The sequence below is a fragment of the Microtus oregoni genome, unplaced genomic scaffold, assembly GCF_018167655.1.
Source record: "Microtus oregoni isolate MIOR12 unplaced genomic scaffold, Mior012 000062F_ref0000492, whole genome shotgun sequence".
In the NCBI taxonomy this organism is placed as follows: Eukaryota; Metazoa; Chordata; class Mammalia; order Rodentia; family Cricetidae; genus Microtus; species Microtus oregoni.
Window position 1 is genome coordinate 10,366,802 of NW_024543872.1, and position 14,349 is coordinate 10,381,150.

General features: G+C 51.9%; 1 protein-coding gene across 5 annotated transcripts in view; it reads left to right on the top strand.

The window, feature by feature from the left end:
- The window catches only part of LOC121439725 (adenylate cyclase type 3), a 74,463-nt gene extending 60,970 nt beyond the window's left edge, over positions 1–13,493 (top strand). For 4 of the 5 annotated variants that reach the window (XM_041640327.1, XM_041640326.1, XM_041640325.1 and 1 more), the window contains exons 10-22: positions 1,685–1,827; positions 1,972–2,133; positions 4,341–4,428; positions 5,109–5,225; positions 6,029–6,288; positions 6,556–6,621; positions 8,309–8,393; positions 9,044–9,202; positions 10,073–10,219; positions 10,674–10,793; positions 11,373–11,496; positions 11,966–12,090; positions 12,531–13,493. In XM_041640327.1, coding sequence (XP_041496261.1) covers positions 1,685–1,827; positions 1,972–2,133; positions 4,341–4,428; positions 5,109–5,225; positions 6,029–6,288; positions 6,556–6,621; positions 8,309–8,393; positions 9,044–9,202; positions 10,073–10,219; positions 10,674–10,793; positions 11,373–11,496; positions 11,966–12,090; positions 12,531–12,713 — 1,779 coding nt within the window. In that variant the 3' untranslated portion in view covers positions 12,714–13,493. The remainder of the gene's footprint in view (positions 1–1,684; positions 1,828–1,971; positions 2,134–4,340; positions 4,429–5,108; positions 5,226–6,028; positions 6,289–6,555; positions 6,622–8,308; positions 8,394–9,043; positions 9,203–10,072; positions 10,220–10,673; positions 10,794–11,372; positions 11,497–11,965; positions 12,091–12,530) is intronic. The other variant, XM_041640330.1, reaches the window with a different exon arrangement.
- Positions 13,494–14,349: the final 856 nt, after the last annotated feature.

The following is a 14,349-nucleotide window of genomic DNA, read 5'->3' on the forward strand; positions in this document are numbered from 1 at the left end:
AGCCCAGTCTTGTGGATTTAGGGTCCGTGAGGATTCTGCAGGATGGGAGCCTGTTTGGGAGTGAGTTTGTATTTAGACACCCCCTCTCAGTAGGTAATCCCCCGTGAGTTCTATGCTCCGAAGGCCTGGAAATAAGGGCTGACATGTGCTCCAAAGGATGAGGAGACAACCCCAAATCTCCCATTACTAAGAAACCTGTCAAACATGCCCACTGACAAAGATCATCTCTGCCTTAAAGGTCTGGTGGCTGGAAGCTGGTCGCCCCACTGCCAGTGTCCCTGTGAGAGGAGACAGGAGTTGTCCCCAAGGTTTTAAATGCTGGAGAAGGCACACAGTTTCACAGAAGCTGACTTTCCCTTGAGCTTCCATCCAGCTGCTTTTCCTTAGAATAATTTTTGGGGGGCTAGAGAGACGACTCAATGGCTAAGAGCACTTTAGCTACCCTTTCAGAGGACTCAGGTTCACTTCCCAGCACCCACTTGGCAGCTCACATCTGTCTGTAGCTCTAACTCTCAGAGATCTCACACCCTCACACACATATGCAGACAAAACAACAACGCACATAAAATAAAATTATATATTTTTAAAAAGCTTATTTTGCCAGGCGGTGGTGGCGCACACCTTTAATCCCAGCACTCGGGAGGCAGAGGCAGGAGGATCTCTGTGAGTTCGAGGCCAGCCTGGTCTACAAGAGCTAGTTCCAGGGGCTGGAGAGATGGCTCAGTGGTTAAGAGCATTGCCTGCTCTTCCAAAGGTCCTGAGTTCAATTCCCAGCAACCACATGGTGGCTCACAACCATCTGTAATGGGGTCTGGTGCCCTCTTCTGGCCTGCAGGCATACAGACAGAACATTGTATACATAATAAATATATATAAAGAGCTAGTTCTAGGACAGGCTCCAAAGCTACACAGAGAAACCTTGAAAAACAACAACAAGACAAACAAACAAAAAAGCTCATTATGAATTAATTTTCCTGATAGGAAGGGGACTCACACTTATGTAGCTTGACTCTGACATGGCTTAAGAAGCCTCTGACTTCATGCCCTAACCATTAGTGGGTGTCACTCATCTAGCTTGTGTTCCATGGAAGGAGACTCTTGTTGCCAGGCAGGCCACCCACAGCGTTTTACAGAGGAGAGAAATGGTCTGGGATCAGGCAGCCAGCAGGAGTGCTGAGTTTCAAACCAGGAGTCTCAGTGCTGGCTTCTAGTGTTTTCGGACCTACAGCTCTGAAGGGTCTGGGCAGTGACCACTCGGCTGTGGCTGTATGACCCAACCCTGGCTTCTGTTTCCAAGTGCTACTCTTTCTGATAGGGACGGAAGTGGTAGTGGATGCCCCAGCTCGGCTAGCCCTTTCTCATTAGATCACTAGTGACTGATCTCCGAGTCCTAGGGCTGGGATTATACCTGGCCCCAAAGTCGACCACATGTAAGGATTCTTGTGGAGTCTAACAGCAAGCTGCCCCAGCCCAGGCTAGGTTGGCCCCAGAGCCAGACTTCTGTTCCCCAAGGCACAGCCATTAGTGGACAGCTTCTGTAGACCTCCTTCTAGGGACCCAAGGAGACAATGGCAGGGTGGAACCTAGGAAGAGGTTTGGTCCTCAGGAGTGTGGCCCCTCCTCTTCATTAGTCTTTCTCATACCCTCCCCCCACGTGTTCCATCTGTCCCACTCTGGCTTCCAGGCCGACAACCCCTCGTTCCCCAACCCCCGCCGCAGGCTGCGCCTCCAGGATCTGGCCGACCGCGTGGTGGATGCCTCTGAGGATGAGCACGAGTTGAACCAGCTGCTCAACGAGGCCCTGCTGGAGCGGGAGTCTGCCCAGGTGTAAGTGGCCGCTGCCGAGACCTCAACTGCCACCCCTCACTCTGGTCCTTATGCAGTGCAGGGAACAGTTCTCTGAAACCGGGCCCCATCCCAGCTGCCATGGCAGGTGTGGCACATGGGTCACAGGGCTTGTTTCCATGGCAGGGTGAAGAAGAGAAACACGTTCCTCCTAACCATGCGGTTCATGGACCCAGAGATGGAAACGCGCTACTCGGTGGAGAAAGAGAAGCAGAGCGGGGCGGCCTTCAGCTGCTCCTGCGTGGTCCTCTTCTGCACGGCCATGGTGGAGATACTCATTGACCCCTGGTGAGGAAGTTCAGGGTGGGGCTGACAGGCCAGGAGAGGGAGCTGGGCGAGGGGCGGCAGCAGTGTTGGGGGCAGGCACCTTTGGCCTTGTCTCTTTCCACAGCAGCAGCCAACCCTGCTGGGTTGGATCTGGGCAGGGCCAGGAAAGGTGCCCATCCAGGATGGAGAACATGGCTAGAAGGCTCCTAGAGAGGTTCTGGGGCAAGAGTGGGGAGATCACCTCAGCTTCAGTCGGAGAGAGCACACCGGCTTTCCTTTTGTGGCTCATCTTTGGGAAACTAGCTTTTAGGCTCTAGCCACAAACTGACGTCAGTGGCAGGTCCTCTGGGGCGAGGCAGGGTATTCCAGAGTCAGCTCGGCTGTGGAAGCCCTGCCTGAAGGTTCATTATCACCTTCCTGGCCTCAGGGGACAAACCAGCACCTCCCTTCTGCAGACTCCAGCAGCTGCGGCAGAGTGACGGTGGGGCCCTCCTTGGATTAGCTTGAGGAGCTGTCAAAACCTTTGGGACTTGGCTGCAGGGTCTAAGGTTCTGTAAGCAGGACGATGGCAGATCCCGGAAGGCACCCCGAGCACCTGTTTGTTCATCTCCCTAGTGAGGTGACCCTTGTGAGATCAGAGCCATGCGGTTTACACATGCTCTCTTGGATCTGGGGACCTAGCAGGAAGCAAGCTCTTGTGAAGGTTGCACCTCATGGGGGTGGTGGTGGGAACCAGAGTGAACATTTAAACATGAAAGCACGCTTGCAGCATGATGAGTGTGAGGTAAAGAGAGGAGGGAGATAGGGCCTGCGGGGGGGGGGGGGGGGAGGGGGAGTTTGGTTTGTACGCTTTTGTAGGGTGGTCACAGCAGACCTTGCTGGCAAGGTGGCATTTTCAGCAGTCCTGAAGGACTGGGGAGTGAGCCTTGAGCTCTCTGGGGACACTTAACCTCAGGCAGGCACAGAGGCAGCAGTGGGCCAGGCCTCTCAAGGCATAGTGAGGGGATGGTGCTGGTAGCCAGGGTGTTGCAGGATGGTGACAGGGGTTAGGGTAGAGACCTGGGCACAGTTCATGCTCTCGGACACAGAGGCCGGTGGAAAGCAACAAGACAGACTTGAGAAGGGGACCCCCTGGCTGTGTCAGAACAGGCTAGTGTGCAAGATGGAACCTGAGACCAGGCTAAGAGATGTTGGTGGCTGAGGTAACCGATGGTGATTTGGGCCAGGTAGAGTTAGAGAAGGTGAGGACAAGGGGTTAGGCGCTGAATTTTATTAATGGCTGGATTCTGGGGACAGATTGGAGGAGTCACTGGCAGATTTGTTGTGGAGCCTGAAAGGGCCGAGGCGAGGACATCTCCAGGGCTTCTTTGCTACTTGAGCAACGGCCAGGATGCGGTCGCGTTCACAAGGCTGAGAATCTAGGAGGAGGAAGCGTACGTACCAGAGCAGCAGGGATCTGGAGTTTGAGTTGCCCGTGTGGCACCGCCCTTGAGGCAGCTGAGTTATCTGGTCTAGGGCTCAGGGAGAGGCTGGTGGTTCAAAGCTGAGAGCTACCCACACAGAGCACATTGGGAGCACAAGGCTCACGGAGATCACAGAGAGTGAGTGGGGAGGAAAGCCAGTTAAGTCATGTATGTGTGTGTGTAGCAAGAGAAATCACAGGGACTGAAGGGATCCCCAAACCAAGCGAGAAACGTAAAAGGTGACCCTGAGTTGGATACTGGAATTGCAACCTGGGTTTCTGGAGCTCTTGGCGAGAGTGTTCTCCACGGAGGAGTGAAATGGGAATGGACAGGAGGATCTGGAGGGGACGGATTTCCCAGAGTGGAGGGAGAAACGGATGTGAGAACTCGTTCCCTAGGCTCTGTGCAGTCAGAGGTCACATTAGCAGCCTCGGCACAACGTCTGTGTTCTATTCTTTACAGTTTTCACCCCAGCTACGGGGCTGATGGTCATTCCTAAGACTCCCTTCCCAGGCTATAACTGAGCTATTTCCAGGGCATCTCTGACCCTCCTCACCTCAGGAGAAGTCCCAGTGGACAGTTAGCAGCAGCGAAAGGGTGGTGCATTCCCAGGCCCCACCCTTGGCATTCCTCTCTGCTAGGGCTGCTCATCTTGTTATTGCCGGGCCAGCAACAGCGGCTCCCTGGTGTCACATAGGGGCTGCCAGTCTCGGGCTTGTGCCCAGCTGGCCTCTGTACTGCCCAGTCACCTTCTCTCTGTCCCAGGCTGATGACAAACTACGTGACCTTCGTGGTTGGGGAGGTTCTGCTTTTGACCCTGACCATCTGCTCGCTGGCGGCCATCTTTCCCAGGGTAAGAGGCGCTCTTCAGTTGAGCTCAGAACCTTCTGGTCTCTAGAGAGTGGCACTCTGTAAATGGTGGAGTTGGGCTTCTGGTCCACTCCTGACAGACTTGTGGGATCGGACATTTTCCCATTCATCTATCCACACCCCCACCTTTACCCCCGCCATCCATTCTATAGCCTGGGATCTTGTGGCCACGATTAAGCACTAGTAAGACCAGTCAGGGGCAGCCCAGCTTCAAATGGACCTCAAAAGCCAGCTAAAGAGATGGAGACTTCTGTGGGCACTCAAGTGCCAGGCAGTTTTTGGTCAGAATAACAAGGGGGAAGCAATGCTTTAGGGAAATCAATCTAACAGGCTACTTGCCAGGTAACCTGGGGAATTAGGTATACTGACCAGGAAAAGGAAGAGGGAGGTGGCTAGGCAGGTGGCTAGCCCTGCATGCTGTCCCCTGCCCTGCCCTTGCCTTAGGTGCCCACACATTCTGCTAGCCAGGAGCTATGACCTGGAGGCCTAGGGCTGTACAGATGACTCGAGGATCTGCACACTTCAACCCCCTCCCTCAGTTTTGGGGATTCACAGCAAAGCATGGGCCTTTTGGGTTTCTGGGACCAGAGCAGGGGAGCAGCCAGTCGTGTCTTCAGGGCATGTGGGTGGAGGCTCAAGCCCTTGAAATCCCATTTCTTCTAGGCGTTTCCTAAGAAGCTTGTGGCCTTCTCATCTTGGATTGACCGGACTCGCTGGGCCAGGAACACCTGGGCCATGTTAGCCATCTTCATTCTGGTTATGGCCAATGTTGTGGACATGGTGAGCTTTTGCACTTTGTAGAGGGGGTACTAAATGTGGAGGGGGTACTAAATATGGAGGGGGTAGGGGCTGCACACTGGCAGCATACGTTCAGGTGGACGAACCCGACCCTGAACATCCCAGCCAGGCGGAGAGGGTCTTCAGACAACTTCCGAGACTAACCTAGGTCCTTGTAGTTCCCCCACCCACAGTCCAGCGTTCCCAGTCCTTGACTAGGCACATCGCTGTCTGCAGCTTCACACGAAGGAATTAAAGTTCAGAGAGGTTTGCTCATTTGTTTTAGGTCACACAGTCATTAACAAAGTCAAAAATCGAAGCAGTTCTAGAGGCTGGGAGATGGCTCAGTTGGTAAATTGTTTGGGATCTGAGTTTCATCCCCAGAATGCATATGAAAAAGGCCAGGCATGGTGTGTGCTTCTAGTCCCAGTGATGGAGAGGTGAAGACGGGGATCTCTGGCTAGCTTAGTTCTTGAGTTATCCTGGGCCTGCGGGAGACCCTTTGTGGATGGCACCTGAGGAACAACAGGAGATTGTTCTGGCTTCTAGAAACACATAACTTAGGTATGTACACTGGTGTGCACCCCCCGCCCCAGGCCTCAGATGTCTTCCTTGATCACAGTGCTAACAGTATATAGTGAGGTTTTCTGAACATCAGATGAGAACACGGTAAGGCTCTCCACAGCAGTCGCTAACACGTATACACTGACTCCCTGGCAGATGCCCCCTCTCCCGAAGGCACTGTCACTACCACCACAGGGCCCTCTGACCTGCCACTCATGTCTCCCTCCCATCCCGGCCTCCAGCTTAGCTGTCTCCAGTACTACATGGGACCTTACAACGTGACCACCGGGATGGATCTGGATGGTGGCTGCATGGAGAACCCCAAGTACTACAACTACGTTGCTGTGCTGTCCCTCATCGCCACCATCATGCTGGTGCAGGTCAGCCACATGGTGAAGCTGACGCTCATGCTGCTCGTCACAGGCGCCGTGACCGCCATCAACCTGTATGCCTGGTGTCCCGTCTTCGACGAATACGACCGCAAGCGCTTTCAGGAACAGGAGTAAGATGAAGCCCAAGGGAGGGTGTGCGTGGTCCCCTTCCTCTCACACCCCCCAGGCCCTGCCCGTGTCAAGGTCTTGTGCCTGGGCTGAGGTGGCTTTCTACCTCAGGTTCCTCAGAGAAGCCAACGGTTAATAGGATCCGGGGCTTCACACAGGCCCGCACTGGTAGTGGGGAGGTGGGCCTTTCCATCTCAGGGAGTAAATGTTTGGAGTATCAGTTACCCGCATCCAGATGTGGCTTGAATGTGCTTTTACCTGCCCAACAGCTCTCCTGTGGTGGCCTTGGAGAAGATGCAGGTATTGTCCGCCCCTGGGCTCAATGGCACAGACAGGTAAGAGTCACTGCATTTCCACCCTGTCGGCATTCCTAGCCGCCCTTCTAGACGGTAACTCTAACAGGGCGGAACTCCAGCGCCACACTCTTCCACAGGCGCATGGTCTCAGTACACAGTTAGAAACTGCTGGACAGAGGCTGTGTCCAGTGTGGACCTGGCCGGCCATTCAGTGGATGGCCACAGGCAGGGAAATGAGGAAAGAGGGCTACGTTGCAATTAAGACCTGGGTTCCTACCTGCAGCAATGGCACTCCCCTGTGGGGTGAGGTGCAGATTGGTTTTCCTGAGTCTCTTACCTTCTGAGAACATCGATGTTCTCTCAGATGCATCTGAATATTTTAGACTTTTATGGTTCAGTGATTTTTTTTAAAGGTTTATTATGTATACAGTGTTCTGCTTACATGCCAGAAGAGGGCGCCAGACCCCACTATAGTTGTGAGCCACCATGTGGTTGCTGGGCATTGAACTCAGGTCCTCTGGAGGAGCAGCCAGTGCTCTTAAGCTCTGAGCCATCTCCACAGCCCCAGGAGATTTATTTTTTAAAGACAGTCGTCATGGAGGATGAGTAGGAGACTTGAATATGCCCTTCATTAAATAAGCCTAAATGGCTGGGTGATGGTGGCACACGCTTGAAATCCCAGCCCTTGGGAGGCAGAGGCAGGTGGTCTCTGTGAATTTGAGGCCAGCCTGGTCTACAGTGACTCTAGGACAGTCAGGGCTACAGAGAAACCCTGTCTTGGTTTCTAAATGGACACCAGTGAAGGGCATCTAGATAAGCAGCAAAAAAGCAAAACATCAAAAAAATAAACCAAAGGCAAAAAAAAAAAAAAAGTCAAAAAAAGTTATAAAAAACTGTCACTATATACTCTTACCAATTTGGCCAACTTTTCAAACTCAATAGGTTATTAAGATCAATGTGAACTCATATACTCTTTGGTAATGGTATACACTGTTCTAACCATTTAGAAAACAGCTTGGATTTGGTTGAGAATAGACCTATGGGATTGGAGATGCAGCTCAGTTTGTAGAATACTCACTTAGCATGGACAAAGCTTTGGCTTCTGCATAAACTGGAAGTGGTGGTAATCATAAGTAGAGGCAGGACGTCAGGAGTTCAAGGCCAGCCTAGGACACTGTCTCAAACAGAACCATCTGAAACCTATGGCCCAGAAACTCCACTTCCACATACATCTTAGAACAATTGTACGTGTATAGTATGTATATATACATAGAGCGTGTATATATGTATACGTGCAAGAATGTCCCAAATGACACTGGTAGTCACAGATAAAAGTGTCTTTTCGTACAACAAAGCTGTATACAGTGATGGGAGTTAACTATAACTCCACACAGAATTATGGTCAAAGTTGGAAAAACACTGCAGAGATATCGTACCCCGGTCCCATTGCTCTGTGTATTATGTCTTTCTCCAAAACACTACCCAGTAGTAGCTGCTCCTTGGATGTGTCAGGTGCGCGGCGGTCCCACAGCATCCAAGGGGCAGCCTAATGGGAATGGCCTGTGGCCAGGGAAGCTGGGCTGCGGCTGATTAGTCCAAAAGCCTGATCATGTCCTGGACTATGAGAGGAACTGAGGTGGTGGGGGGAGCGTCTGATGGCCACAGCGACAGCATAGGCCTGCTGGAGGGTGGCAAAGGCACTCGTCACGTGTTCCTGTCTGTCCAGCAGGCCACCCCTGGTGCCTTCCAAGTACTCAATGACTGTGATGATGTTCGTCATGATGCTGAGCTTTTACTACTTCTCCCGCCACGTGAGTGCCACACACCCTCTCCTCCTGTGCTCAGGGCCTCCCACCACGCTGTCCCAGGACTCAGAAGCAGTTTCTTCCCCTATCACGCACGGCATAGGGGAAGCCCTAGCTCTGTGGTGCTCTGCTTTCTTCTTCCTCTCCTCCGGGATGGAGAGATGTTCCTTAGGCAGGGCTCAGGACCTCTACACTCGCCCTGGCATGATGCGCTAACCTCAGGGTCTGAAGAAAAAGGGAAAGGAGCTAAGGAAGTTTTTGTTTAGTAAAGATGAAGTGTCCATACAAGGACAGGTAGCTTGGATGCCCCCCAGTGGTTTATTGGGAAAGTGCAGAATCCCTAAGCCACTTCATAAATGGAGCAGATAGAGATGGGAATGCCACGTGGTTCTGCCCTCTCTGCCCCTCCTTAACTGCAACTAAGTCTCAGGAGAACCCTACACACACGAAAGGCCTCTTGGATTTCCGCTGTACCAAGAGGCCCAGACACTCACAGCAGCTGCGGGATGCTATGTTGATTTGGTGACTCCTCCCTGCTCTTTTGCCATTTAGCTACCTCCCTTCCCGTTTTACCATGCACAACAGTCAAACCCCTGTTGTAAATTTCCATTGGACGGCTGGCTTTAGAGCACACCTCACCTGACCTCTGCCTGCAGGTGGAAAAACTGGCACGAACACTGTTCTTGTGGAAGATCGAGGTCCATGACCAGAAAGAACGGGTCTACGAGATGCGACGTTGGAACGAGGCCTTGGTCACCAACATGCTGCCTGAGCACGTGGCCCGCCATTTCCTGGGGTCCAAGAAGAGAGACGAGGTTAGAGGGTGTCCATTGAGCCTGTTCTTTCTGCACGTGTGGGTCCCAGTCCTTGAGAAGTGGGGCTGGAGTCCAGCTGTGGCTGGGCCTAACCAGACTTTCCTAGGATCTCATCTAAAGGGCTCTGCTGCATCTCTGGGACCCCGTTTCAGAACCAGAGTGCCCCTTTCTTCAAGACCACAAACCAAGGTAGCTGACCCTCCACGAGAGGGTTCTGTTATTGGGATGGAGAAAAGCAAGGCTTCACCTCATCTTACACTTGCAGGGAAGTCAGGGCAGGAACCTGGAGGCACGCACTGATGCAAAGGCCATGGAGGAGTACTCCTATCTTAACTCAGCCTGCTTTCTTATAGCACCCAAGACAACCTCGCTGGGGGTGGCACAGTCCACAGTGAGCTGTCAATCAAGGAAATACACTCCAGGTTTACACACAGGCCAGTCTGGGAAGGGGCATTTTTTTCAGTTGAGGTTCCTGTTTCCCAAATGACTCCAGTTGATATCAAACTAGCTAGCACACTGGGCTGTCACAAGGGCTAGGAAATCTTTTTTGCTAATTACTCAAAGTTCATCATATGTGAGGATGACAGACAGGTTTCCCGTATGTTCTATTTAAGGGCAGCCATCTCTCGCATGACTGCGCCCTGCCTTTGTTGTGTGTGTGGTATGTATGCATGTGTTCAGATGGAGGCCTCTATAGTGGCTGTTTTCCTTAAGTGCTTTGCCCCCTAAATATGGATGGACGGTCTCCTGCTGAACCTAGGCCCACTGTATTCTGATCTGCCACCCTGCCTCTAACTCCGGCACACTGACTCTGGTCCTCACAATTGTGCAGCAAACGCTTTGCCCTAGCCTGGCCCTGCCTCTTTTTAGGAGCTGTACAGCCAGTCTTATGACGAAATTGGAGTCATGTTTGCCTCCTTGCCCAACTTTGCGGACTTCTACACCGAGGAGAGCATCAATAACGGTGGGATTGAGTGTCTACGCTTCCTCAATGAGATCATCTCTGATTTTGACTCCGTGAGTGTCCTGTCATAGAGCTAGCATCTTTTATCAGAGCCCAAGACCTTCTGCACGAGTCAAAGAAGCAAGCTATGCTAGGCTGGCTTCATTTCCCATAGGAGACTTTTATAGTAATTGAACCTCTGTAGCCATCCAGTACTGACGAGTCTGAGGGGTAAGGCAGGATCCTGGGACAGCTCTGGCAAGTGCACGGGATTAAGGACTTCCATTCCTCCTACCTGCAAACCCTTCACATTGACTGGACACTTCTTAGGTGCTCCACCACCTAAGGAGACTGTCCACTGACACTAAGACATGGAAACCGAGGCCGAGGATGGTGTGCCACGGTAGCATGGAATGACTAAAGCCAGTATAGGAAAGTGTCTTTTAGATGTGTTGTTGATCCTTGTAAAACAGAAGAATTTGATCATGAACTCACTCCTCCTCCTTTGACTCTTAATTCTGTCCTCAGCTCCTGGACAACCCCAAATTCCGGGTCATCACCAAGATCAAAACCATTGGCAGCACCTATATGGCAGCTTCTGGAGTCACCCCAGATGTCAACACCAATGGCTTTACGAGCTCCAGCAAGGTAGAGATGGCAGCAGTGTCAGGGCCAGGCGGCCAGCCTCAGCCTATGGGAAATAGGAATCGGGTGCAAAGGGCTCATTCCTACAATGCCCCATACTGTTTAAGAACTGTCAGTTCTGGGGCAGTGGATGCCTAGGGGAGCCCTGGAAACTCTCAGCCACTGTGACTGTAGACCCATGGAGCCTGCTGTGACTTCTAGCCCAGAAAAGGAACTATGGGATTCTTGGGGCTGAGCACTGCTCTTAAATCACCCATCTAGTTTTCCTTTCCATCTCAGCTTTCTGGGTTATGTAATGCAAGCTGAAGGTAGCTCATCACGTGCTTATGATCCTGAGGAACCAAGGCAAGCCCAAACTCAAACCGTAACCTTGTTACAGTCACACAGACACAGGAAGCGACAGAGAGACAGGGCCTCAGTCTTTGCCTTACACAGACATATGGACTCTGCAGTAGTGACGTGCTGACCCTAAAGACATTGCTAACTCTTTTTGGAGAGGAACAAAAGCCTGCTCCCTTATATCCGTCCTGTAACAGCTCTGCCTTAGCTGCTCACTAACAGTTTTATCACTTTTCCACACAGGAGGAGAAGTCAGACAAGGAGCGCTGGCAGCACCTGGCCGACCTGGCTGACTTTGCGTTAGCCATGAAGGACACGCTCACAAACATCAACAACCAGTCATTCAACAACTTCATGTTGCGCATAGGTAAGGGCGCCGGCAGCACTGGGGCACTCAGCAGACCAGACTTAAAAGGTGATGGCAGGCTGGTGGGGAAATCACACTAACAGAGCTAGAGGGGACCCAGTGACCTTTAGTCCTGTTCTCTTTGAGGAACAGCCAAGCTAGACCCATGGCTAAGGTTCGAAGCCCAGCCTCCCTTCAGAGTCAGGCATTGCAATACAGCAGTGTGAGGAGCGGCTCCCCTGCTTCTGTGAGTCTGCACAAGTTGGAAATACAAGATAGGTCACTGAGAAGCTGGCCACTACAGCCCTGAGTATTAGCGTGACACACAGCTGGGCAGGACTTTTCGCAAGGGCTTCCGCTTTAGAAAGGCAACTTTCAATAAGGAATGTAGGTGCTATATGGTCAGGAGCCCTGTGGGGGTCAGGTGATCATCTCTGAATGAGAAATGGGTAGCCTCTGTGAGGCTAATGCTCCACTCTCTCTGCTCCAGGCATGAACAAAGGCGGGGTTCTGGCTGGAGTCATCGGAGCCCGGAAACCACACTATGACATCTGGGGTAACACCGTCAATGTAGCCAGCAGAATGGAATCCACAGGGGTCATGGGCAACATCCAGGTATGTCTGGCACCAGAATGAGCATGTGTTGAATGCAGGGCGTACAACTAAAGAAGTCCGTGTGCTTTGCTGTACATCACTGGCCCTGGCCTGTGGGCCACAGGTCAAAGTTGGCAGTGCTGCAGGGCTATGCCTCTAGAGCCTTAACAGAAGGGGAGAAGGCTTTGGTCCATTGCAGCATTTAAGACTAGGAGTTGTGCGTGAACAAGAGCTTGCCCTTTGGTACAAAGTTCACGTGCAACTGAAGCTCGCGACCTAAAATGGTCGTCTGACACCTGCATGTCCACGGTTCTCGCTCCATGTGGGTTGGGGTAGAGCACTGGACACTGTCTATCTGCACAGTACTGAAGCAGCAGCACCGTCTGGGCCGTCAGTCTTAACCACTACACCCACCAGTCTTGTCTCCCTCTTCTCTAACCTTGTCTGTTCTCCATGTGCAGGTGGTAGAAGAAACGCAGGTCATCCTTCGCGAGTATGGCTTCCGCTTTGTGAGGCGAGGCCCCATCTTCGTGAAGGGCAAAGGGGAGCTCCTGACCTTTTTCCTGAAGGGGAAGGACAGGCCAGCCACTTTCCCCAACGGCTCCTCTGTTACACTGCCCCACCAAGTGGTGGACAATTCCTGAATGGCCTCTGGCCCCCATATGGTCCACATGGGAAGGGAGGTGGTTTTGGAAACAGAGAATGGCTTTTGGGAAAGGGCCACTGACCAAGTCCTGGTGTTCCCGAGTTGTCGACGTGCACATTCCCATAGACCTTAGGTTCAGATTTCCTCTAGCCTTCCTGTGTGGATGTGAGTGCTGAGGGTGGCCATCCCTAGCCTCAGTGTGCCTGTAGCTTCCCCAGTGTAGGGGTCTTAGGCATAGCACTGGGACAGCCTTTCTGGGCCTTTGTCCCAGCTCAGTCCTCATCCCTAGAGAGGCCATGGCCACTGTGAGTAGGATGGAGGTGGAGGAAGCTGCCTGTGCTGCAGGCTCTGCTGAAGGGGAGGGCTCAGCGCAGAGACAGCTCCCGCCTGGCTGCAGTCTGGAGCAGCGCTTGTTATTGGATAAGGAGCGCTCCACGGCAGACGGGCGGGTGGACTGCCTCCTCCTGTGCAGTTAGGTCAGTGGCCCTTACCCCCACGTTCCTGATAATCTTGAAAGGTTCTTCCGGAACCCTGTGTCACCTTAGTCACGGGAGCAGAAAGTGCAATATTTCCTTTCACCTGGGAGGGGGAGGGGTTATTTCTGAAAGAAAAAATATATAAACAGATTGTCTACATTTATATTTTTAACCTGTTTAAAAACAACCTTCCAATATTGCCTTGTCTTCTGAGCTCTTGCTACAGCCGCCTTTGCTACTGCTTCAACAGAGTCTGCAGGTGTTGGTAAAGGACAGGACTGTTTTATTAAAAGCTTTACTCAACTTGATGGTACTGTTGTGGCCATTCTGTTACCGCGACATCTCATCCCCCACCATGTGCCTAGAGGGCAAAAACTGGCCCGAGCCTTTCATTCTAAGCCTCTGTAGAGTGACCCAATGCTGGCTTAGCATCCTGTAGTCTTCCTGGAGTTTGCTGGAGCTCCCACACGACAGAGATTTCTAGGAAGCAGCTAAAGCTTAGAGTGAAGCCCAAATACTGGGCCTGTGGAGTATAAAGGTCTTACTTGGGACCAGCAGAGGAGAAACAGGAATTATAATGGGATGTAGATAGAAGTTTCCATCCTGCCCGGTCCCACAGCCACTCCATCCCAACAAAACACACAGAGGTTATATTAATTATAAACTGTTTGGCCTAATTGCTCAGGCTTATTATTAATTAGCTCTTAACTTAAAATTAACCTGTAATTCTTATCTATGTGTAGCCACATGACTTGGTACCTTTTCTCAGTGCAGCATTTCATCTTGCTTCTTCTGCGTCTAGGAGGCGACTGCAGACTGAGCCTTTCCTCTTCCCAGAATTTTCCATGTCTGGTTATCCCGCCTATACTTCCAGCCTGGCTACTGGTCAATCAGCATTTTATTAAACCAATACAAATGGCAAATCTTTTTTTTTTTTTTTTTTTTTTTTTTGGTTTTTCGAGACAGGGTTTCTCTGTGGCTTTGGAGCCTGTCCTGGAACTCGCTCTGTAGACCAGGCTGGCCTTGAACTCACAGAGATCCGCCTGCCTCTGCCTCCCGAGTGCTGGGATTAAAGGCGTGCGCCACCATCGCCCGGCCAAATGGCAAATCTTTACAGGGTTCAAGAGCATTCTCCCAGAGCTGTGGGAGAACTTGACC